The sequence below is a fragment of the Apus apus genome, chromosome 4 (genome assembly GCF_020740795.1).
Source record: "Apus apus isolate bApuApu2 chromosome 4, bApuApu2.pri.cur, whole genome shotgun sequence".
NCBI classification, from domain to species: domain Eukaryota; kingdom Metazoa; phylum Chordata; class Aves; order Apodiformes; family Apodidae; genus Apus; species Apus apus.
Window position 1 is genome coordinate 29876152 of NC_067285.1, and position 24317 is coordinate 29900468.

Here is a 24317-nt window from a genome sequence, read left to right on the forward strand (position 1 = left end):
TGTATATCTGCTCAAAATTTGACAGGATTTAGGATGACTACACTTCTTATTTTACAGCAAGATATTACATCCTCTACACCACCAGTGCATAAATACCTTTCTGCCATGCCTAGTTTTGATATTATTCACATAATAATTTCCCAGGTTACTGGCAATGCATTTCTAGAACTTTTATCTGACATGAAGGTAATCTAACTTAGTACAAAACTTTTCCATTAAAACTGGTTGAATATTACAAAAGGCAAACATGCCAGGCTATCTCCAGCACGTATTTTCAAAGTTGTTTACTCAAAGAACACAACAGTAATTACAGGTCACTTAGCTGAATCACAGCACATTATGGCATATTCCATTTATTCAGTTACCTTTATCTCTCTGTAAAAAACAAATCATCAATAGGTTAGACTCAGACTGCAGACTTTTGTTTAGTTATTCTTACAATAGCATGGTGTATTCCTTTGATGAAAACATTACAGCTAGTACCAGAAATGACTGATATAAAATCAAGGTTACTTTAGGACTTCCATTGAAGATTCCTTACTTATTTTTGACACTGTTAGTCTTTGTGGTCAAATTTGAGCTCAATTTTTCTACATCTACCTCGAGCTGATTTCAGGTTTTCAGTAAGAGTAAACAGTTTTTCAGAAACTGCTGAAAGAGGAAGCAGAGTTATTTGTCCACGCACATTTTTATCTTCAGTTTTTTATTTTTAAATAAAATAAATAATAAGTTTTTTAAAGACCACATACTAGAAGAAAGCTTGACACCAAAACTTCCCTCCAGTTCTCCGAAACTGACATCCCAGCTTGGGTCAAAATTAGGTACAAAAAACACATTCAGGAGCTACTGAAAAACTAATTAATGCATCAGAACAATTTAATAAGTGGCTTAGAGAATTATATTTAAATGACCCTAAAAAGTATAAATTAAAAAAGGGTAAATAAAAAGCCCGCTGAATAGAATACTATAAGAAACTCAAAAATATCTTACTTTTATAGGTCTTTTGGGTAATTACTATAATTATAACATTTTAAAAATATAATTTTACAGGAAAAAGACCCTGAGTCTTAGAAAAACTAGCATCTCTGTATTGCAACATACTTCTCTAAATTTAGAAAAGCAGTTGTCAAAGTTACTAAATCATTTAAAGCAGACATATGTGCTTGTGACATTCCACAACAAGAAAAACAACAGCCAAACATTCTGGGCAGATGTCACCTTCACCCTTTTTCTACTACTGAAAAGACCTTATTTAGATACAACTTTTGGTATCTATGGCAGCACGACAATGAAGGAACAATGCTGTGTTTAATCCAACTCTGATGCTATGGCAATGAATGTATCACTACAAATTTAGCAATACTGATTTTGCCTAATATCACTCAGGAGAAGAGAGTAATCAAAAGTAGGTCCTCCTGGGGAGCAGTGGGGAAGCCCCTTGAAACAGCAAAGGAAGTAGGCATTGACACTGAAACAGAAAGCTCAGTTTCTAGTCCAATGTAAGTAACTGATAGATTGAAGTCAGTTATTTAGCTGATTCACACAGCAGTGGCAGTCTTCATGCTTGCAGCATCAGAAGAACAGAACAGTCCTTGTACCAAGGGCTAATCCAACACACCCTTTTAATGCTCAAGACGACTCTTTAGAACAGGGCTATGGTAGGGTATTGTACCACTAGTTGTACTTTTTATTGCAACAAACTCATTTTCATGATTTCCCCATCCTATCACTTAGCAACAAAAAGGCAAAGGTCTTTTTGTGATCATGTTATTCACAAAAATGTAGATAAGATAGCTGAACAGACATGGTAGCTTTTGTCAAAAATTTCCTCAATTCCAACAGGCTTAAGAATTACAGACTAAACAAAGCTTCTTCTACATTATCATTTCTGAAGCCAAGAAAAACATCACAATACAGCCTTGATACACATCTGAACAACCGAACTGCACAGTAAAGCCCTATTGTTTTAAGAAGCAGCAAGAATAAGGCTGAATAGGAGGCCTGCTGCAAGACCCCTAGCTTCAAGGATTTACTGGGGAAAAGTATTCAGAAGAGCATGAAGATTACAAAATCATCAAATAGATGTTTAATTCATAAGATGCCGTGTTCTGGACAACAAAAACAACAATCACAAAATAACAAATAGCTTTCAAATTATTTTTGTGAGGAGAAACCTGGGTATGTCTCCTTAGAACATCAAAAAATACCTACTCTCAAACTGAACCTTGCCAGTGTGCATTTTTTGTCTGAACTGAAAGATGTATCTGTGATGCATCAGATGGGCAAATACTCAAAAAAACTTAAAGGAGAACTGAAGCGTTTGCAATCATTCCTCCACAACTTGAATTCTTGTTGACAAGCAGCATCATTGGAAAAAAAATATACACTAGACTTCTTTTAGTTATAATACAACAGCTTTTCTTAGATTACATTTTCATTACATGCAACAATATATCAAAATATTTTTACTTAAAAAAAAAAACAAACATGAATAGTCCTGCCAGTATGGCAGAAACACCCATAAATCTTACATTAAGATAAAGAACAGTATTTTAAAACATTATATTAGTACCTCATATTGATTCTCTGCTACCTGCAGGTAACATGAAAAAAAAAAGTATTAAGGCATCAGAGTATCCCAGACAAAGCATACTATTACTTTCTCATTAGTAGTTATGTCTCCTCTGGCATGACATTTGAACACTACAATCATCACGTACCTGTAATTTCAAAACATAATGTCTTTCACCATCTACACAAGGTCATTCACCTGACTGAAAGCAGGGATCACTGCAGTGTGTTGGCCCAGTTTTGAAAGAACAACAAAATTATACCGTGTTTATGAGATCCTCTACACTTCCATATTTGAAATGAGAAGAAACGGTCCTGTTTTACATCTGAACGTGATTAACATCTCTAGTTTCAGTGTGTGGTAAGTCTATAAGTCTTATGCTATACTAAAAAAGTGCTGTTTCTTTTTTCATTCTTTTGTTATTAAAACCTAGATGTGTATATTCTCAGAAAAACTAGTAGATTTAGATGCATGAAATTCCACTGTGTTTTCACACTAGTTTACTGTGCAGTTGCATTTGCTGCATCTCTTCTGCCAAGTTAAAGATTTTGGATTTTCCATTAAAAAGGCAGTGAATGGAAAGAAAAGGATAAAAAACTGACCACAGAAAAAAGTTCAACAAGCAGAACATAAGCATGAGTAAAGGAAGAGAACTAAGGAAGAATCTGCCCAAAAAACTTAAAGTGAAAAGTTTGAGGATAACACAGAAATTAACAAAGTATCATTTGTGGTACTTGAAGAATGAAAAAAAGGAAGCAGTTTTTAAAAACAACCACTGAAGGACTGGGTAAATCATTCATCTGGAGGGCAGCTTAAGGACAACTGCAAAGTAAGTCAAATATGATTCAAAGCTGAGAGAAGACAGAAAGACTTCCAGAGTCTTTTTCAATGCTATTTTCAGCATTTGACAGCACCCAGATGAAGAAGAGATAAAGAAAGAAACAGGAATACAAGAAGGTAAGGTTAAATAAGAACTGACCAGAACTGTTAAGTGAAGGCAGACAACAGAGACAGAAGATAAGACTTCTTTCACAGAGGGCAGCCAGGAAGGCACATACTATAGGGCTGAAGAGAAAAACCCACTGTAAACAACATCGGAATAACAGAGGAAACCACACAGGGAAAGAAAGGATAGAACTCTGCAGGATACCAAACTGCCACAGTAAGAGCACTATTTCAAATGCTGTATATTACAAGCCACATTAAATATAATTAAGCACAACATCCAAACAAGTATTTCATTGTTTTGCTCATGTAAAGGAGGGCTGATGTGACAACAAATACAAGAACTTCCAGAACAAAGTCCAAGACATTTTATGTTTAACTATTTGCTATAACAGTCTTAAATAAAGATTCATTATTCTGTAGAACATTTTTACAGAGGCATTGTATTGTTTATCATGGCTTATTGCAAGTAGATATCAAATAATTGTTAGGTTAAGTTATTACACATGTTTTCTCAAGAAGCAGCTATGCTTACTGCTTAGTATTTCATGTTATTTTTAAACAGATGTCAGGCTGTGTAACATATCTAAAAATCAATAGCATGATGAAGGGAGAGAAAGAAGAAAGCCAGAAATATTAACCATTCTGTTGAAACTTCACTAATTCATAAACAGCAGCACTTTCCAAACAGGCATCACAAGTTCAATGCCAGAGCCACAAAAAAAACTTTTCCTTGACTGCCATCTAGCCTCTGGTAATGAACCTACAAAATAAGACAATAACAGGGGGGAAGCAATTCTGCCCAACTTCCTGCTGAATTCCCACAAAATTAAAGAGTATTTTGTAATTATTTTTTTTTTAAACAGGCAGATGCTTTTAAGCAGAAAGTTTTTTCTTTACTATAGAGCACAATAAGAGAAAGTCATCAGCAGTAAGCATAAGTAGTAACATAGAAGCAGCACAAGACAAGGCAAAGCTGCCCTTCCTACTCATCACTTTCAGTCTTTTTTCAGAAAAGGCTTCTGATAATAAAACTTCAGCATTACTTTTAAGTTTACCTACAAATAATGGAGCATTTTACATTATAAAGCTATTTGTAATTGCTATGGATACCCTTAATTGGCAAAAATAATTTAGAATGACTCTTGCTCCACTGACTTGCACTTGTATTCATAGTGTGAGGTTCAGCTCACAGAAAAATAGGGAGGGGAAGTCCTCGAGAACCAGGAGAAACTACAATTTAAGCAATTTACTTCCTCATGACTTCTAGGCTACCAAACGTCTTGGATGACAGATCTGCTCATTTCTAGCCATCTGTAAAGACAAACCAAACAATCTCCTTCAGCTCCCCAAATGTGTTTCAGTTTGGTTTTACAACTTCCTCTAGGCACAGGCATCACCATTTGAAAAAACAATTAACACATGAAATACTGAAACTGAGCTATTTTAATTTTGAAATCCAATGATAATTGAAAAACTGTATCAGCCACCTCAGGCTTCAAGTAACTCCCAGCTGAGAATGAAACCAAACCATAATCTCAAAATTCAGAGGAACACCAAGGGCAGGGCTGCTACAAGTAAAATAAATTAAGTTTCCTCCATACAGTAATTTTTAATTATACCCTAGCTAGATTTTTAGTGTCATCTGGATACAACTTGTTATACAGCATTAATGTGTTCTGTTCTTATACAGTCAGCTTAATACATTTACTTCTAATTGAAAACAAATAAACCTCAAAGACCTTCTAGCTATTTTTGAGTAATTGTTTTGACCAGAATCTAAATGAATTGCCACCAACACAGGAAGCCTCGTCACTTACTTGCACTGTCACAATATATTCTCACTACATTGCCCTGATGCACTTCAACACTGTGTACCAAGAACAAGAAAACACTGAAATGCTGTTTACTCAGAATCACCTCACACGTGGAAAAGTGGTGCTTTGACAAATTGCCACTCTCAAGGAGGGTGACAATTAGAGCTACAAGGTGATATCAGATGGCAGTTGGTAGCAAGATGGCCTGAATGCGTTTGTGAAAAGGAGTTAAAGTGCATCCCCTATTTAAAACCATGGGGACAGTCAGACTGAAACCGGGTGTGTGCATTTCACTCACAGGGACCAAAGATGTGTGTACTGCAAAAACAATTGATCCCAACGTGTACAACACATTGCTCCTCCCCTCAACTTCTTATGCATTTCAACAGAAAACAATTTGGAAAAAGATTAATCACCAGTGTTCCCATAACTTATTAGGACACAATATGAGGTGAAAAGGAAAAGTAAAAGGAAACTGTCTGCCCATCTAGGTTTTTAATCAAGTAATCTGTAAAACATTCAGAAAACCATGTATATGGGTTAGATGTATGCCTCCAATTTATGTTTTTTTTCTGGTTTTTCTTGTTTACATTAATAGCTTTGAAAAATATCTCAACTTCTCTCTAGGAACATGTTCACCCACTCATTATGGTTTGAAAATTTCCTAGGAGTAAGGAAAATATGTGAGACTTAAAAATTTAGCAATAGAGTTAGATAAAGTATACTAGAGTTATTCTGAAGTCCTTCAGTTACTGAAAAATTATGTTACTTGGCAGAATAAAGAAAAAAATGAAAAGGAATAGCTATAAGCTCACATTAAAATGTAATATGCAGTTAACAACTCATACAGAAAAAATTACTTACAAGTTTATGAAATAAAAAGTGCTGATTTCTCCCAATATTCTCATATTTCATACAACAAATCAACTGCTGCTCTCTCTCCACCACACAAATTCAAAGCTGTCATTACCAGCTACCACATATGAAGCCCTTGAAGTTCCCTTACTTTGTTTTACCAGTCAAAGCAGCATGGGATTTACCGTGTCAGTTCTGAATCAAGCAGCTCTCAAAGGCATATATGCTTTCCCATCCCCAAGGAAAAAAAGGTAATTTGCCATAAAAGTGTGTTCACAAAACATCATGTCTCTCAAAGCAACATCACAAGAGGTTTGTGCTCTGTAATACAGTCATACAACCTCTTAATAATATTTGACAGCAGGGACATGTACATCACATAAGACAGAGATGCCATCTCATTAAGGAATTCAATTTCTCACTCCCATTGCTGTAATAGCTCAGCTCTGAAGATGAAGAGTAGAGCGGCAGTGGGAGGGTAGGCAGTGACTATTTCCCCTCTGAAGTCTTTACCTCTGAAATCACAGTTGTGAGTTTCAAGATATGTCCTTTCTCTGCCATAAGCTGAAAACTGTCTGCAAGCAAACTGCTGAAAGAATAGTTGAGGAACCTTGCTAACAGAATATACAGAAACAAGTTTGTACTCTTAGTTCTGTATTAAGTAATAATAGACTGAGTTTTACATTGCAGTTGCACATTTTTCTACTAAAACTGTAACTGTGGACACATTAATCAGTGATGGACTCCCACCAATTTAATGTCCACAAATAGTATTTGATCATAATGAAGACTAAATCCAAAAGTTGACACAGACTTTTGAGGCTTTGAAATCAGAAACAAGCAATCTAATGTTTTCTCCAAATATGAATTTATAGACTTAAGGGTTTTTTTTAGAAACTGAGTATTTGAAAAACAAATGCCAGAGATTTCTGTTCTTGTAATATTGTAAAAATGAAAGAAATTATATTAACCTATCAAAACCTATTATGTTACAAGTTAATGCTTAAGTCAGCAAAATTTTTGTCAGATATGAAACACAGCTTGAAGACATTAGGACAAAAGAGTGTGGAACTTAACCTTATCAGCTTAAGTAGAAGTTACCAGCAACACTAGCTTCAGATACATGGTGCACAGATGCAAGCCAATGAGAAACACCTTTCAAGGCTGACGTGTATTACATTCCAAGCCCAAAGTCACTGTTTTTCTGAGGAGGAAGATTGAACCACTTCAGGAAACAGAGTAAGACAAAGTTCTTTCACACAGACATCCTAAGCAGAAATGGCAGCTCACCAAGATAATGTATTTCCAATAAATCTTTTTGCATCACAAGTAAAATTCAGACATGCTGTTCACCATTTTCTGGAATGCATCAGTAAAAGCCAAAATTTCACAGAAGACTTCCTGGCCTGCCTCAATGTCTCTTGCTGAAAAACTACTGGTCTACAAATCCAAAAGTCAGGTTTTCAAGTCAAGGAGTGTGAAGGACCAATGAATTATTCAATCTGTCCTGCAAGACAAGATTTCTTTGGTGATGAATGCAACAAATGAAAATTATCTGAGCAGAATAAAAAAATACAGAACTCCAGGCTGCTATTCCAAATTTGTGATGCTATGTGCTATACATCTCTCTGTCCATTAAAATGCTCTTTGGTGGGCTGGGCACAGAGGCAAATGTAGAAGGAGGCACAATACAAATTGTAAAGTATCGGACACCCTCTGGGTTTGCTCTTAGTCACTTCCCAGGAGCTCCACAGGCACTTGTTTTGTACAGTGTCCACGCTCAACTGGACAGATAGACAAATGCAAATTTAAATTATTGCCTGTAGAGATGTACATGCCTGCATCAGATGATTTCTGAAGTGTTTTTATGATTGGTTTGAATACTTTCTAGGTAATAGGTAGAAAAAGTTACCTCTCCCTACACTGGTACTACATTCTACAGTTTCCTTACTCAGACACACACCTATGGGGAGAAATTCCCCATTTTCCTCCTCTCTGGTCCAGTTATGTCACAACAGTGGCCAGATAAATTTGGCAGCAGCAAGAAATATTAAAATGTCTAGGGTCTCACAGGCTTGTTAACTAGCCTCTTCAGGTGCCAAAAAAGGGCCAGCTACTTCAAAATCCAAATTAATATAGTTAGACAAGATTCCCCAAGGTTAGAACCATTATAATTAATTAAATACTGCTGTACTATAAGAATAATGCTTTCTCCTTCCTTTTAACCTCATTAAAGTCCTGGTCACATAGAAGAAACTTTGAAGTCTATACTGAATTCTCCAGCACAAATACATTTTAAAAATATAATCTAACCACAAACAAAATTGGAAGTGTGTATTTATTAACATCATAATGAATTCAAGTAAGAACAGCACTGACCATCCTTTGGTTTCAGGCACAGAACAAATCCAGACTCTTCTTAAAGAAGTGCCAGACTTAAGTACACAAACTACTTTAAGGAAGCAACATAGGAGCACCCTATGTACTTAGTTTTCTGTAGTAGCTTCACCTTTTGTCAGCCAAAAGACATGTATTCTAACAAAGGAGGAAATGTGATTAGTCACCACTGTTTATCTGAGTGCAGACTGTCAAAGAAAACCTAATGTCTTTTTTTAATGCTGTCCTCTGCTTTGAGGAAGATCTTTGTTGTTCTTGAATGAACCACATGAAGAGTTCTGATACAAAGATTTTAATCTGTTTCAGAAAATCTCAAGTGCAGTCTGGATAAAGAACAGAACTGCCAATGAGAGTAAGGTTTATGAAATAATGCAGTCCACAAAAGCAGTGCTGCTTCAAAAACAAAATGGTAACTCCTCTGAACTCACCTATACGAAAATTTACTGAGTTAACTTTTGAAGAATAACAGTATGTAGTTTCTTGGGGAGAAGTTAATTAAATACTGTTCTGAAATGAACTCTAAATTGGCTGAAAATTATAAGTTTCAATCAATCAACACCACTGCTAATATCTCACAAAGCAGTGTGACATTTGGTTTCATGTTTTGATGTTTTAACTTTATTCATTGTTCCCTTCCATTTCAACAGGGGAAGTCAGTTCAACTACATTTCCTCTATCACGCAGTAGCCAAACAAAAGCATAGAGAGCATACAGCATGTGAAAAAAATAAAGGAAGATGTGCTTTGAAGAAAGACTCCAAATCTGTAGGAAAGAGACGGTAAGGTCTGGGAAGTAGCCATGTCAGCACATTTCTGCACTGCTTCAACCAGAGCTGTGATATACTGGGAATAAATCAGAAAAAATTCTTCCCCTTGAAGATCTAAGTTTGAGAACAAGACACAAATGTATCAATCATCTAATACAAATGGATGATAATATAAAGTATTATATTTTCTATATTAATAACAAGTGCATACACCCTATTGGTGAACAAAGATATTTGGTTGATTCTGTCTCTTACTGGGGAAAAAAAACAAGAAGAGCTGAATGGTGAGCAAGTCTTTCCTGACTGGAATATTTTCTCTAATGAAGGATTTTACTAACAACTTGCAGACAGAAAAGCAAATACAAGAATGGGGAGAAAAAAGATGTTGAAAATCTAGGGGTTTCAGTAATGCCTTATATAAAGATATGAAAATCTAAATAAATTCAAGAGTTTTTCTTTCAATAATGAAGTCATATGTATGTATATTATTTTTTCTGCAAATGCAGATTTTACATCAAAGCAGGTTTGGTTTTTTTGAAGTTTTCTTTTACATTTACTCTCAGTGCCTTAAAATCTTAAGACACTTCACTAGCAGCATGAAAAGCAGAAAAAAGAATCAATTTTCAACTAGCTCATTAGATGGAAACTGCTTTTTATGTGTGCTTCTAACCAGCTTGCACCTGAAGGACTCATTTCAAGGCTGATCTTTTTAGAAAGTTATAGCAAAAAAAAAATGTCCACATCAAGAAAAGATTCATGCTTAGTTTCACTACACCCTATTACATGGATGCAAATCTACAAGACCTTCTGAATACTCTTTTACTGAATGCCGTAATAAATCCAGTGCTGCTTCTTATGAAAAATTGCTAAGAACACAGCTCAGTTTTAGAATACTACTTAAATTATGTTCAATCGGCAAACATTGCTTTTAATTCAGAAAGATTTTGTGCTGAAAATGCTTCCAACAGCTGTTATATAGTGCTGCTAGCACAGTATGGAGACTCAATACAGTGACTGAACTAAACAATGCTACTGTAGCATTTGCTAAGTAGTAGACTGCAGCATACTCCACTGTATCTCTGCCTCTAGAACCAGAAACCACTCTGCTCAGTCTCTAAAACTAATTCAGAATCACCCTTTCCCAAGTTTTGATCATCAATGGAAAAAAATACAGCAAACCAAAAAATAAGTCTTGTAAGACTCCAAAAATCACCTAGGAAAAAGAGATATGTGCAGCTATTTCACACTCTGGCTAAAATTCTGAGTACATGTCAATAAATGACAAAACAGAGTAATTTCAATGAGATCCAGATTTCATTCCAAGAGCAATTAAATTCTCAGCAAAGCAGCCAAAACCCATCTGTCTCTTCAAGACGGATTTCAATTATTATTCCATAACCCTATATCCTTATAATTACATTGATGCTACCTTTGTTTATACCCAAAATACTGGCTTTATTTCTTGCAGTAAAAATTAACATAGCACAAGCATTCATATTGTTACTAAAGCCTATAGTAAAAAGGGCTCAGATGACTCGATCTCTTGACTTTTTGTAAGAAAGGATCTTGATATGACCTGATAATACAGAGAACACTCATAAGTTTCCAGTCTAAACCTATTTCCCTGGATGAAATTGCTTTAAAAGAAACAAAACACACCACAACCTGTTCTCTAGAGAGTATTAAAGACAGAAGTCAAAGCTAGAGGTCTATATTCAGTTTGAATTTTTACCTCTTCCTGATTATTTACAAACTAGAATATCAGAGTGTCTTTAAAAAAAGCATATACCTCAGAACAATTAATAAAATATCAACTGTATTATCTATCCTATTCTTAATGCACATATGAACTTTGACTTTCCAGAACTATTCAAAGCTTCACTCTGAACAAGCACATATTAATGGTTATGTTTCTCATGTGTCTACTTAATACAGTGGACAGGAGAAAATAAAACAGCTGAAGCCTTGCTACACCAAAAATGTGCTTCATTACTGGTTAAGCAAAGGGGCAATGAGACTTGGGTCAAGATCCATGTTTTAGGCTATATTGCTTATATATATATATTGAACATGAGATTTCCAAACAAAAACTACTGAAAGCAAAGGTGTAGCAAGGTAGATATACTAGACTGCAGTCCAAATTCTCATTCCAAGAAACTGGAAAAAAGATTTCATGTTTCCTGTCCTCTAAAGTGAAATTACTTCAGTCCTAAGCAGCTATTTCAAATACCACTGTGGAAATCTGACATTCAGTCCTTCAGATGTGCAACTACTAGACTTCTACTGAGGGAATGCTCTAACCCTCTCACCTGCTCACTGAAGAGGCACAAGCCAGCAAAATACTTACACAATCTCTCCCTCCAATGAAACAGAACTCATCTAGAGGAACTAAGAGTTCTTAAAAATCTTGGTTTCAGCTTGGCTCTGCAAATGGTATTTTATTTTTTTTTGTTTAATGAAGACAGTTACATTACAATCATGTGCACAATCCAAACCTAGAGACACAGCAAATGTGTAGATCCATGTTAAGGTTTGTTTGAAGAAACATTTTAATTATAGCCCTTAAGACAATCTCTGATCTAAAGCTAATTAGCAACACAACTGATGAAAGCCCAGTACTAAAAAAAAAAACCAAAGAAAAAACCCAACACAATGCAACCAAACAAAACCCCACAAGCAAAACACAGCACAAGTCGCACCTCACGATGCTGAGCAGATTTCTGCCATAAAACAACAAAGAAGCGCTATGTGTTAAAGTAGGTAGCTGAAACACACAACATGAGCAAACAGTACAGCTAAATGTTAAGCAAGAAAACATGTGGGCAAATATTGTCTATGTTGCTAATTTATAGACATCACAACTGCTCTGCTAAGCATCAGTCTTCCCACATAGAACTGAGTAGAAACAGCATCAGTTTTTTAGGTGTTTAGTAGCAAAGACTAACAGCTGAAAGGAGTATAAGGAATATAAATGAAACAAATGCTTAAAAAAATTGAAGGAAGCCGAATTCTTAGAGTGCTACCCAATTGATAGCAAATTTCAATTTACTATTTGTTAGTAAATATCAATTCCAGTGAAATTCCAGTAAAAACTGGAAATGAAACAGGAGGGACAAGGAAATAAATGGTTTTGTTACACAATTAGAGAATACGAACTTTTTCATCCTGACAAGGTCTCAAGAACACCTCACATTCTACTCAGCTGTAAGTCCCCATGACATCATCTCATGAGGTTATTTAGATTTTTGTAACTTTAAAGCCCCAACACTTGATTGCACATTTTCTCCACAGCTATTGGCACAGTTAGTGAAGAAGAGAAAGTCTGTCCCAATAGAAGCCAATTTTTTTTTCCCTCCCTGTTCTTAAAACACAGATCTATTGAAACTACCAAACATCTGCTTTTCTTCTCCCAAAAAAGCAACTAAAAGATTAAGTAGATAGCAAGTCCCTTCACTCATCTTCCTATTCCAGTTGCAATTCCAGAGGACTAGTTAAAATCCTCTTTTCAAAGAAAGTCAAAATACTTCTAATCTAAGATTACCTAATAAGAGCTGTACTGCTATCTGCAGAAAAAATTAGGAAAAGTCTGTAATATGTGTCAATACTAAAGATGATAACGGCTTAAAAACTATCAATACAACAGCAGGACAGAAATTAAAAACAAGGTTATTTTTGCTCTCAACACTACCAATTACTCACCATTTAATTACCTGAATTGTTATTCAGCTACATTGCTTCTACTCACCCCAGCCTGATGCCACAGAAACTACAGAACTACCTCTCTGCTTTGGAGATTTCCCTGGAAATATTAGTTCCAAGGGGCAGTCAAGGTTGGCATTAGCTCAAGCACTCAAAATTCTTAAATCTGACTCTTTAACAACTGGATTTTGACACACAGATAATAACTTTTACCCTCACTGCACTAGAGGATGGAAACTGCATAATTTGATCACACACCTGCCAGCAATCAAAATACCTGATGTGTTGACTACTCACAATAATTATTCTCAACACTTCCAGTTCTATTTTTTTTAACCTGTCTTTACACTCCCTGCCTGCAGAGAAAAGGAAAAACATGGAACAAAAGCTTACACTACCTACCCAAGAATCCAATTCTTCAGAAATGAAAAGCTATCAGAATTCTTTCTGCCTCTTCAGAAGAAAAATGAGTGTTTAATCTCCAGGCTAAAGAAATCAAATATAACATGCTTCCTAACAAGACCAACAAGCACGGGAAAAAAAATACAACAAAAAACACCATTAAAAGGCAAATCAACAAATATTTCAGAGCTACCACTTCCCCTCAAAAAGGAAGCTAACTGAAAATATATTTCTGTCTTGTAAATATAAAAAGACGTATTATTGATGTTTCTCTCATTCAAGATAAAAAAAATTAAAAAATCACTGTACAGCAAGCATTGTAATTCTGGAAAAACTCTAGCAGCAAAAAATCAAAATACGGGTGGAAAAAGCACATGACTTTCTAGATTCAACAGGCAGTCTTAAAACTACCTTCTTTCTCCACTTCCTCTAAACCTAGTAAATTAATTCAATTTTTAAGTCCTCTCTAAAAGATACTTACTTTCAGTAAAGGAAGAAATAAATAAAAGTAGTTGAAAAGCTTCTAATGCACCTCTGCTCTACAAGGCTTACACGAGCTTTTGTCAATAAGAGCACTGACTGACTATCAATTCATGCACAAGCAAATTAATGCATGGAAGTTACATGCATCAAAACCAATGTCTTTCATTTGTCTGATAAATTTCAGTGTATGTATCAAAAATATCTATATTTAAAAATTATGAAGGACAAAGATAAAAAAATGTGCTTTCTTCCCTGGCATGTGCATCCATGTATCTGGGGAAAAAAGGTACCTGTTTTTGCAGCGACCTACATTAAACCTGTTTGTCCCCTAAAACATGAAAAAGGTATAAAGTTCATACAGAAAAAGTCTCAAGCTGTTTTTCCAAGCTGGCCACAATTACCATGAAAACTTAAAAACCATTTATAAACTCTTTAAAACATTACACCACAACATTGTAATTAAAGACAGAAAACAAACAATACCACAAGCAGGTGAAAATATATCAGGAATTTGTTTGTACTTGTTACACATATCAATGTAATTACACAGCTACACTCAATTTTCAGGAGAAATTTCTTGTTGTTCTGCTCTTGGACTAGTGCAGTCAATCCAAATAAGATTATAAATCAAAGTCTGAGCAGGTGTCACAATTCCTGTCCTAGTCCAAAACTGGCATCTACATTACTAAACTGGTGGTAGTGACACAGTATCTAACACACCTAACACATCAAGCACGACACATTGCTCCTACGGAATTTTTTTTGTTACAAGTTCTGAGTGTTTGGATAAATTAATATGAACAGTGAAAAGGGATGACAGACAGACAAGATTTTCCTCAAGTCCACTGAAATTCCAGGCTTGGCTCCCTGCATGCAGTGCTGTGACTCTTCAGCTGAAATAACTCACCACCCACTCTTCATGCTTCAGGCAGACCAGTTATAAATGTAGCAGTAAGAACAAGGTTGTTATGCATCCTGTGTATCACAGTACAGTCAGGTGTCTACTGTAAAGGTTCTGAGCTTGAACAAACTGAGAAATCAAAATAAACGTTGGTTCAACAGGGTCCTAATATGTATACAGTACAGATATAAGATGGTGGAAGAAGTTAGAAAGGCGACTGCTATTTTCTTGCATTTTCACTCCTAGGTTTATAGACTGGTCGGTGATATTTTAACCTAACATTTGCAGAAATTAATTAGCTTATATTTTGTGAGCACTACCATGAGATTGCATTAGGAAGGACCTGCTCTATCCTAACTTGAGAGTAAGGAAAATAAATGTATGTAAATAGCCTAACCAAGCTCACCTGTTCAGAAACACAAACTTAAAAAATAAATAAATCTATCAACTACAGAAGGAAGAGGAAGCAACTATGAAGCAAAAAATACGTTAACTCTATTTTTAAAATATACTTAATAAGCAATGAACTAAAAGCACTAGAATTATGCAACTTATGCATATAAATACATACTATGCTGTTCATTTCTGAAGATTCGTAACTTCCACAAGGATGGACACTTCCAATAGGTTCCAATCCTTCTTCATCCCACATATACGTGCCATCAGAGCTGTCAGATGGAGAAAGCTCAAAAGATGACCCAGCTCTGTAATTCATCTCTGGAGAAATCACACTCTTGGCAGTATGCTTTGTGCTTTCACTGTTGTCATCCACTGCTTAAAGAAAACAGAAATAGTCAAGATTCCAAAAACAATCCAATATGCCCAACATAAAAACTAATGTGTGTGTTATTGGTGTGTTAACTTTTCTGAAACTGTACTGTCACAGAAATTTCTGAAAGAATTCTGTCATATTGTTCACTCTTCCTGGAGGGGAAAAAAAGCTCAAGCTGGTTTGGCAGCTATAACTAAGCATCCTTCCAACCTACCTCTTTGCCAGCCTTTTACACAGCTTAATTCATTCCCCATAAAAGGATTCATAATTCTAGTAAGCAGCTTTCAACGTTAGAGGGTGGATGCAAATTTAGATTCTTTGTATCCAATTGTAACTTCTCTCAAAACAAGTGTTTATTATGAGAAGCCCACTAAGGACTTTAAAATGCAGCTTTTAAAACGATCTTCTGTCTCTTCCACTACTTTTTAAAGAATGCAGCATGCCTCTGGAAAAAAAGATTCATATCTATTATTTAACTGATGTAATTTGACACCCTACACTTACTCCCACTACTTAGGAGTGGTTACACCTACAAGGGTCAGAGAGGGGGTGGAGGGAAAGAAATTCCCTTAAATTAACATCAGTCCAGAGAAAGGAATGGCAAAGCAAGTATATGAGGAGTCCCACAGCCCTACCACAAGCATGGTTAAATGAGGCATCACTCACTCTAATCTCAAGGAAAAAGAGCTTTTCAGAGTCATGCCTGGGAAAGGTAACTATCACATTGAAAAAGCACTGTAAGAAAATAAAATGTGCCAGCATAGAGCCAAGTTCCATTCTAAAACAATTCACCACCAATGGGTAATTTATCTAACACCTTAAGTAGTAACAGAACCTTGATTTAGTACCTAAAATTTCCAACAGAACATAAAGTATTTACCAGACACGTTTATATCAAGCCAGTCATCAGCATTACCACAAGATCCTCCACCTTCCTTGAGAGAAGTGAACGGCTCGATGGATGTGATGCTCATGTGCTCTAACTCTTGAAGGCAGCTTTCCTTTTGCTCTATTTGTGTAGTTCTGTTGGGGTCTTCTATATCTATGAAATCATCACTGAAGTCTTCACTCAAATCATTTTTTTCAGATGATGACAAAGAAGATATAGATATTTCATCTCCATCATCACTCATACACATGACTTTTGATCCATGTTTTCCCATACTTTCATGCAGGCCCTCATCAGATGCTGTTCTTTGAGCACTGCTCTCTATAATGCTGCTTTTCTCAATTGCTCTGTTAATATTTGTTGAAATTTCGGAGGTCTCCATGAGGGATGTGTCAGGAGTTGTACTTTTGCTGCCATCCACAATGGTGCTTCCAGCAAATCGCTGCCTGGTGGGCTTCAGCAGAGAAGGCCGACTCAATCTGTATCCAAAAGATGGTGCTGACCCAGATCCATTTGACAGTGGGGGCTTCTTTGAACAAGGAGCTGATGTGCCAGAGTACGGCCTGGTAAATCCATACTTCACAGGTTCATTTCCATTTGGTACATCCAACTGGCGGGCACTTCTTGACAACAAAGTCGATCTCTGAGATGTCCTGGCAGCTACATTTTGACTATGATAAGGCCTTGTAAGATCCACAGCTTTGTTAAAGGAATGTGACCTGGTTAAAGATGCAGTGGGAAGGAAAGAATTCTGAATGGAATGTGAAAAACTTTGTGATCTTACCATTTTTTCACAGGAAAAAGCCTTGCTACTGTCTGTAGATTGTGCCAGGCTTTCTCCTGAACTTGTCCTTGTGGCACTGGAATTAGATCTAGGTCTCTGCAAGCCTACCACTGGCCTGTTTCCATAAAATCCATTTAAATTGGATTTTGGAGCACTGAGTCCAGAATACGAGGTCCTCCCTGACAGGGTGCCTTTGGTGAATTTTGCTGAACCAGAAAGTCCAGGCAAAGACTTTGGGTTTAATTCCTCAGCATTAGATACAAACATACTGGTTTGCTTTGCTGCTTTTGAGGCAACCGAAGTACTGTTCAAACCCACCCTGAGCAGATTGTTACCCAGCGCTCCTTGAGTCTGAGAATACCTCTCGGAATCAATTAATTTTTCGTTACAATTATATTTAGAGTTGGTCTCTCTCTCGTTTTGATCATGATGTTGATATTTATTTGATTTTTTCCAGTTGAAAGAATAGGAAGACATGCGCACGGTGCCATTGTGCTTGCTGAAGCTTTTGCCACCATTAGTCCCTGCTAAACCAACAGCTGCCCCATTTGGCACAGGTTGCAAGACATTTCCTAAAGTTTTCATTCCATATTTCGGTAGCCTGGAAACCAAGGATGTCCTGGTTTGATTTTTTTCTTCCATGAGCTATTGGGTACATTGGTCCTTATAGGGTGATTGAATCTGAGGAAAAGAAATAATGTATTAGATCTCAAACATACATTAATCAACATCATTGTATACACATTTGCATCTATGTTTACTACATTGCTGTTCCCAACTCTACTGTGATGATACAAAATAACTCACACAAATTTTCTGAACTCCAGAGAAATATGTCACAAATAGCAGTCATTTGCCAGCAACATGTTACTCAGGTCACACCTCCCTCATCCCACTTCCATTCTTTAGATAAACCACTTTTTTCCCTTCCTTTTGAAATTGATAGAATATGCTTGAAAAAGGGTTGGGTTGATTGGGTTTTCCATTTACCTATTTTGAGTAGCAAACTGATTTTTTCAATTGTATTACAATTATTAAATTGCATACTTAAGACTTCATATTTTGAAAATCCCACAAATTGAACCCCACACAAATCTGGCCAGCAATGTAAAACTGCAACAACTATAATGTAACATCTGATCCCAAGCTAATTTTTTTATTTTTTTATTTTTTTTTAAGATTCCTCAATGTCGATGTCACAAGATACAAGATTATCACTCATCATTCACCTTGACCACAGCATTATTTTTCCCAGATATCTTAGAGATATCCCCAATTCAAGATGAAAATTCCTAGCAATTATTTTTCTTTCCTCTTTGTACAGAAACTATAGTCTATTTTGGCCATTTTCTTATAAATGTCCAAGACTTGAGTTACAGGGCAACAGTTGCATGAGGTCAGTGTTAGTGAACAAATTCAGAAGTTCTACTTCTCTGCAGTGACACTTGCCCATATAACCTCAGCCACGGATATAAGATATAAAAAAGATAATCATAGCACTCATGCATTCCCTTGTATCTTGAATTTTGGTCCCATCTTCCTGATTTGCAATACAGGGGAGTATACTATAGCCTTTAATAAAGATTTCTTGTATCTCACCTTATAGTCAAGTCATTCTGATCTATTTTGTATCACACTTATAAAGTCATATTTGCTATAGAGAAATATCTTTGCCTCAAAAAAATTGCATTGAGAATTTCAGTTTCTTGCTTTGAAATCATAGAATTATCATAGAATCATAGAATTGTTTTGGTTGGAAAATAACTTTAGGATCATAAAATCCAACCATTAACCTAGCACATTGGAAAGACCACTACCAAACCATGTCCCTAAGACGCACTGCTTTTTGTTTCTTCCACACTCATCCACTTATCAATCCTATTATTTGGACAACTAACTCTGTCTCTATCACCCTTTTCTACAGCACTTAGTCTGTTTTTCCTGGTTATACAATATGAACAACTTATCTAAGTGCTATTATTGTCTGAACTTGCAGGCTGAACAATAAGGCCTTAAGAGGTCTCCAAGTTTCAATGTTGCACCTGAAGACAAGGTTTCACTCTAGCGTTACACGCTGTATTTGCAAGACCAGGTTTCTGTTTTTTCAAGACAGTTGTAAAAGGATAAAGAATATTTTGCTTTTGCTAGCCTGGACTTCATGTTTTCATCAGTTTACCCACTTGTCTTATAATGGTGTCAAGACATAAGATTTCAGGCATTCACATGCTATTCCCTGAAACTTTTATCCATGTTTCTCTTTTCAGACCTACACACAGCTGACAGGACTGAAAAAAAAAAACATGAAAAATTTTAAACCAAGACCATCATGGTGAGAATTAACACACAAGAAGTAATTATATTTATTCAAGGTAGTGGAAATAACATTTGTAACCACAGGAAGAACTACCTTAAAGTGAGTCACTCCCTGAACTGCAAGACCTGTCTAAGAAACACTTAAGAGAAAATCAACCGACATTTGATTAATGCAAACTGAAGTACCCTTAGGATTTTGTAAATGAAAAGAATGCCCCAGAGCTGTACTTCTGAAAGTATATCTACATTAAAAAGATAAAGAGAAACTTACTCAGAGACATGGCTTTTTAGGGGCTTCTAACCTAGTAAAAATCCCAGAGTCCACATGCTACACTGGTAGTGGACACTTCTGTTTATAAACACACAAAGCCAGAGTTTCCAAACACAAGGTGAATTCTTGCACAGTAGAGACATAACCCTCACCAAAGCAGCATGCCTTGGAAACTGCAAAACATTTAACCCATCACACATAACGTGTACCTGTATAGGGATCTAAGTGTCTAATATTACACATCTCAAAAACACTATGACCAACTTCACCTACTAAGAAAAGCATTTACACTGTCTCATTCATCTGTTTCCATATAAAAGAAACTTGCCTACAGTGTATCTATACGCCTTGTAAATAAAAAAAAAAAAGCATAAAGTACACCTACCTTTTTAATAACTCCACGCACAAAAATATGGCCTTAAACATCATGATGCATTAATTGACAGCAAGCATCATATTGCAGATCCATCAGAAAATATCCCACTCTAACAAAAAGGCTCCAGTCTCATAAAGATATCTTCCAAATTAAAAAGTTAAATTAGAAAGCTGCTAATTTAACTTTCATACTTTATGGATAATTCTCATTTCACATCTGTCTACCATCTCTTAGGTGACTGCAAAATTTAAATGAGGCCATTTAATGAGATTACTTTAATCCTCCACCAAGTGCTGCAAATTAAACTTGAAAAAAGAGACCTTTCAGTTCTCTAGGAAGGGTGGTTGCTTATTTATCTTTAATTAGGGAAAGAACAAATATTATCTTTAAAAAAATCATAATGATTGCTTAAAACACTTCAGATTATTAAACAAAAAGACTGCCTACAAGCAATACTTGCCCATGTTTTGTTAACTACATAAGTAACTACTGTGTAACCTCTTCAATTTTAGTTGCATTTGTTTGGTTGAAATACAATGCCATAAAAAAAACAAAAAACCACAACAAAACAACAACTTCACAGTGCAGTGTTTGGCAGATTTTCCTTTTCCCAGAAAACTGGAAATTGTCTTATTAAGTTTGTAAACATCCTCAACATTGACATATATTTACCACTAGAAATTAAATTACTCTAAAATTGAAATTCCCTTATCAAGAAGCATAGTAACTGCAAATTATAGTAAGATTTCTGCATCCCATGAAACTCGGATTCAATACAATTTAAGTCATATCTTGCTGTATTATAAAGAAATTAAAACTGTTTTGAGACTTCTGCAATCTACGGATTTTTTTTAAAACAGGTATTTGGGCAAACTAGCCTGATATGCTTTGCCTTGAGAAATACATTATCTAGAGCACACAAGCCTAATCGGGAATTAAACTAATTATAAAGAGCCTAGTCTTATATAATGATCCAGGGAAAAGGAATTAAAACTTACAAACCCTCTCTGAAGTATAATCTGAATTAACGGAAAAGCTGCTACATCCTTACCTTCAAGGATATTCAAGATCCTGGTGATAAGCAACAGGATATTCCTTCTCACTCTCCTTTGTGTTTTCTGTATTTACACCTCGGCAAGATCCTCGATGTTACTTTCAACCACAAACACAACAATGACTTTCACTTCATTCACAGACTGCTCCAACAAAACCAGGGAGGCAGCTGCCTATATACTAGCTTCTCAGCAAAGCTTTGTTTTGCATCCGAGACTCCGCCCTACATATAGTGGATTTATTATATAGCAGAAGACAGTTTAAGGTTCTTACATTCCCATGTTTAGGCACCTTTAAAATACTGTGATCCCTATGATCCATGCCATCAAAAAGCTAACAGCATTTTCAAGTTCCAAACAACTCATTACTATGAATGGGATTAAATCCCCCTCCCTTTGTCATAGCACTGTGGAATAAACAGCTGCTGGATGAAAAATATCTGACAGACTGATGACAGAAGAGAGCAGTTCTGCAGAACTATTGCTATGCCAACAGTTTCAGATCTATGTTTTATTCTTCTCTGCAATTTTAAGGCCTAAATAAGAAACATAAATACTGAGGAGCTAGCTTAAGATGCTTTTCTTAGAGCAATGTCCTTTCCAGCATGAAGAATTTTTTCTTAAGGCAGAGATAAACACAAGTTTGTGTAACAGGATTGTGCTGGAAAACCAAGACAGTCAACACCTCCTTGCTGCTTCTGGATAACAAAAATGGTACTTTCCTGTAGGTCTGTAGGAAGCTAGCAGCTACAAGTGGTACACAAGCTTCCTTTCCTACCCAGAAAGATCATGTCAACTGGTGTCTGTATATTAGCAAATACTAATTATTAATCAATTTTTTGCTTTTTGGTGTGAACAGACTGGCAGAATGACTGCTATGAAGCTCTGTGAATAAATGAATTATTTGTATTTCTGTCATCATGTGCTGGATGTAACTGAAGCCAAGGAAGTTTAATGACCACGTTTCCCAAGACTTCAGCAGAAGGCCTAAGAATTAAGATACTATCTAATTCTGCTTGTTTGTCTCAGTGACAGCTGATCTGAAGCAGCATTTTACCAATATTCACGCATATATATCTTGCCAACTGGACAGTGCTAAGATTTCCAGTGACCTTCATTCTTACTCCTAGAAAACAAAAACACATTCCTAGTATATAAAGAGCATGGACGGGAACATGCTTCCTATGGTAGCCCAAGTTATCTCCTCTGGTGAAAAGCCTCCTTGGCCACAGCATTACACTAGGGCAGAGACAAGAACTGTTAAATACTGCCCAAGCAGTGCAGAAAACGAGCGAAGCACACCCTTGGGAACTCAAGAGCAAAGGGCAGGCAATGAAAGGACAGCTTGAGGCAGGTACAATCTACCACCTTAAGTAACAATTGTATCTTGTTTTCTGCCACCACACTTTTAACAGGAGAGCCCTGCTGATATCAGAGACACAAGACCAGTTCTTCAAGGTGCTAGGGACATGGTTCAAGAAAGGGTTCCTAACTTCTCACTGATTTTCAAGGTAACTACGATGCCCCCCACACAAAATACAAACTTACCAATTTAAAAAACATTGTAGTTTGCTTCTAAGTATCCTCTGCTGAATCCATATCCCACATGGCCTTTGTGAATTTAAATGCACATGAATCTCAACTCTCTCCATGGCTTATAAAAACCACCTCTGTATACCTCTGGGTTTTAATGCCACAGTTCCTATTTATTTATTGCTCTATTTAGGACACACAGGATGCAGATCTTTTCTCCACCGATAAATGGTGAAACTTAACCAAAACTTCAGATCTTTTCTTCTTAACAATGTAATAAAAAATGCATTAGGGCAGTTAAGTGAAAATGGCAGTTACATCCACCACCATAGGGAGGGACTGAATGACAAAAGCAAAGGGAGGCTCCTGCAACAGATGCAGTAAAAGGCTTCTTTAGCAAGAACTTTGGAACTTAACAGCTGAAAGAAATTAAAGAAACTGTGAGATCTAGCTAGCAAACAACTGCTTTGAGCATGACAATCCCTGAGGAATTAAAGATGATAAATGCAGAGGAAATTGTTTATGTTGTAGGATTTAAACTGAATCTAAATACAACTAGAAATTCTGATTGTTTTGAAACCAAACTTCAGAGTATTTACAACAGTCCCATACTTTCCAGTGTTAGTTACCCTGCACAGACTGACTCCAGCTCAAGCAAAAAAAGCCTTCTCTCAACACCAAGATCCAATAAGACTTATCAGATGTTTGAAGGTACCAGAGTCATAGAAAGTATGGTAAGAAATTCCAAGACACTTAATCCTTACTGTTCTGCTTCTCTGAAATAAATTTGTTATTCTGTGCTATAAGTCATGAGATTCTGTTCCACAATCTCAGAGCTTAGAGTTAAGTCCTTTTCTGTTCTTCCTCCCTCACATTTAGGTACGCTGATGTTTATTCACTTGTAAAGTTTGATTTATCAAACACCAAACAAAACAAGCTGCTCTTATGCTGAATTTTATTCACCGTCTATCAGAGTGCCTTGGGTCAAGGAATATAAGCAGAGCATGATAATGAATAAAGGGAGGAGAGAACAAAAAAGACATCCCAAAGAGACTGGGCTTCTGTATTTCTAACACTGAACAGTATCTTCAGTCAATACAGCAAAAGATAAGACATTCCTTGCAATCTTTAAAAGCATTGTAGCTACTCATCAGAATACAGTTTCTTAATGCTATGTAAGGCTAGAAGGAGGACACAAGCACTTACTGGAGAAAAATAAATAGGGAAATGCAGCTCCATTTTGTTGAAGAAAGCTCTCAGAATACATTCAGAACCAAAAACTTCATTCACATCCCTTAGGGCCACACTCCCAATTCACTCTGCCATTAATGCTATTTGCACTGGATATCAGGCACCTCAAGGAAGCTAGAAAAGGCAAAGTGCTATCTGCCCAGAAATTTATGCTTTGTAGTACTTTGCCCATTTTGCATATCAGTAAAATAAATGCTGTGCATTTTATACTCCAAATTTTTAAATGAAACCTTGCCAAA

At 36.1% G+C, this 24317-nt stretch overlaps 1 protein-coding gene across 9 annotated transcripts in view; it reads right to left on the reverse strand.

Annotated features, from left to right (window-relative positions):
- The window catches only part of CCSER2 (coiled-coil serine rich protein 2), a 71591-nt gene that overhangs the window by 39949 nt on the left and 7325 nt on the right, over nucleotides 1-24317 (reverse strand). For 5 of the 9 annotated variants that reach the window (XM_051617206.1, XM_051617207.1, XM_051617205.1 and 2 more), the window contains exons 2-3: nucleotides 16490-17963; nucleotides 15409-15611 (exon numbers count right to left, since the gene is read on the reverse strand). In XM_051617206.1, coding sequence (XP_051473166.1) covers nucleotides 15409-15611; nucleotides 16490-17924 — 1638 coding nt within the window. In that variant the 5' untranslated portion in view covers nucleotides 17925-17963. Of the gene's footprint in view, nucleotides 1-15408; nucleotides 15612-16489; nucleotides 17964-21293; nucleotides 21311-24317 lie in introns of those variants that run through there. The other 4 variants (XM_051617210.1, XM_051617214.1, XM_051617213.1 and 1 more) reach the window with 2 other exon arrangements.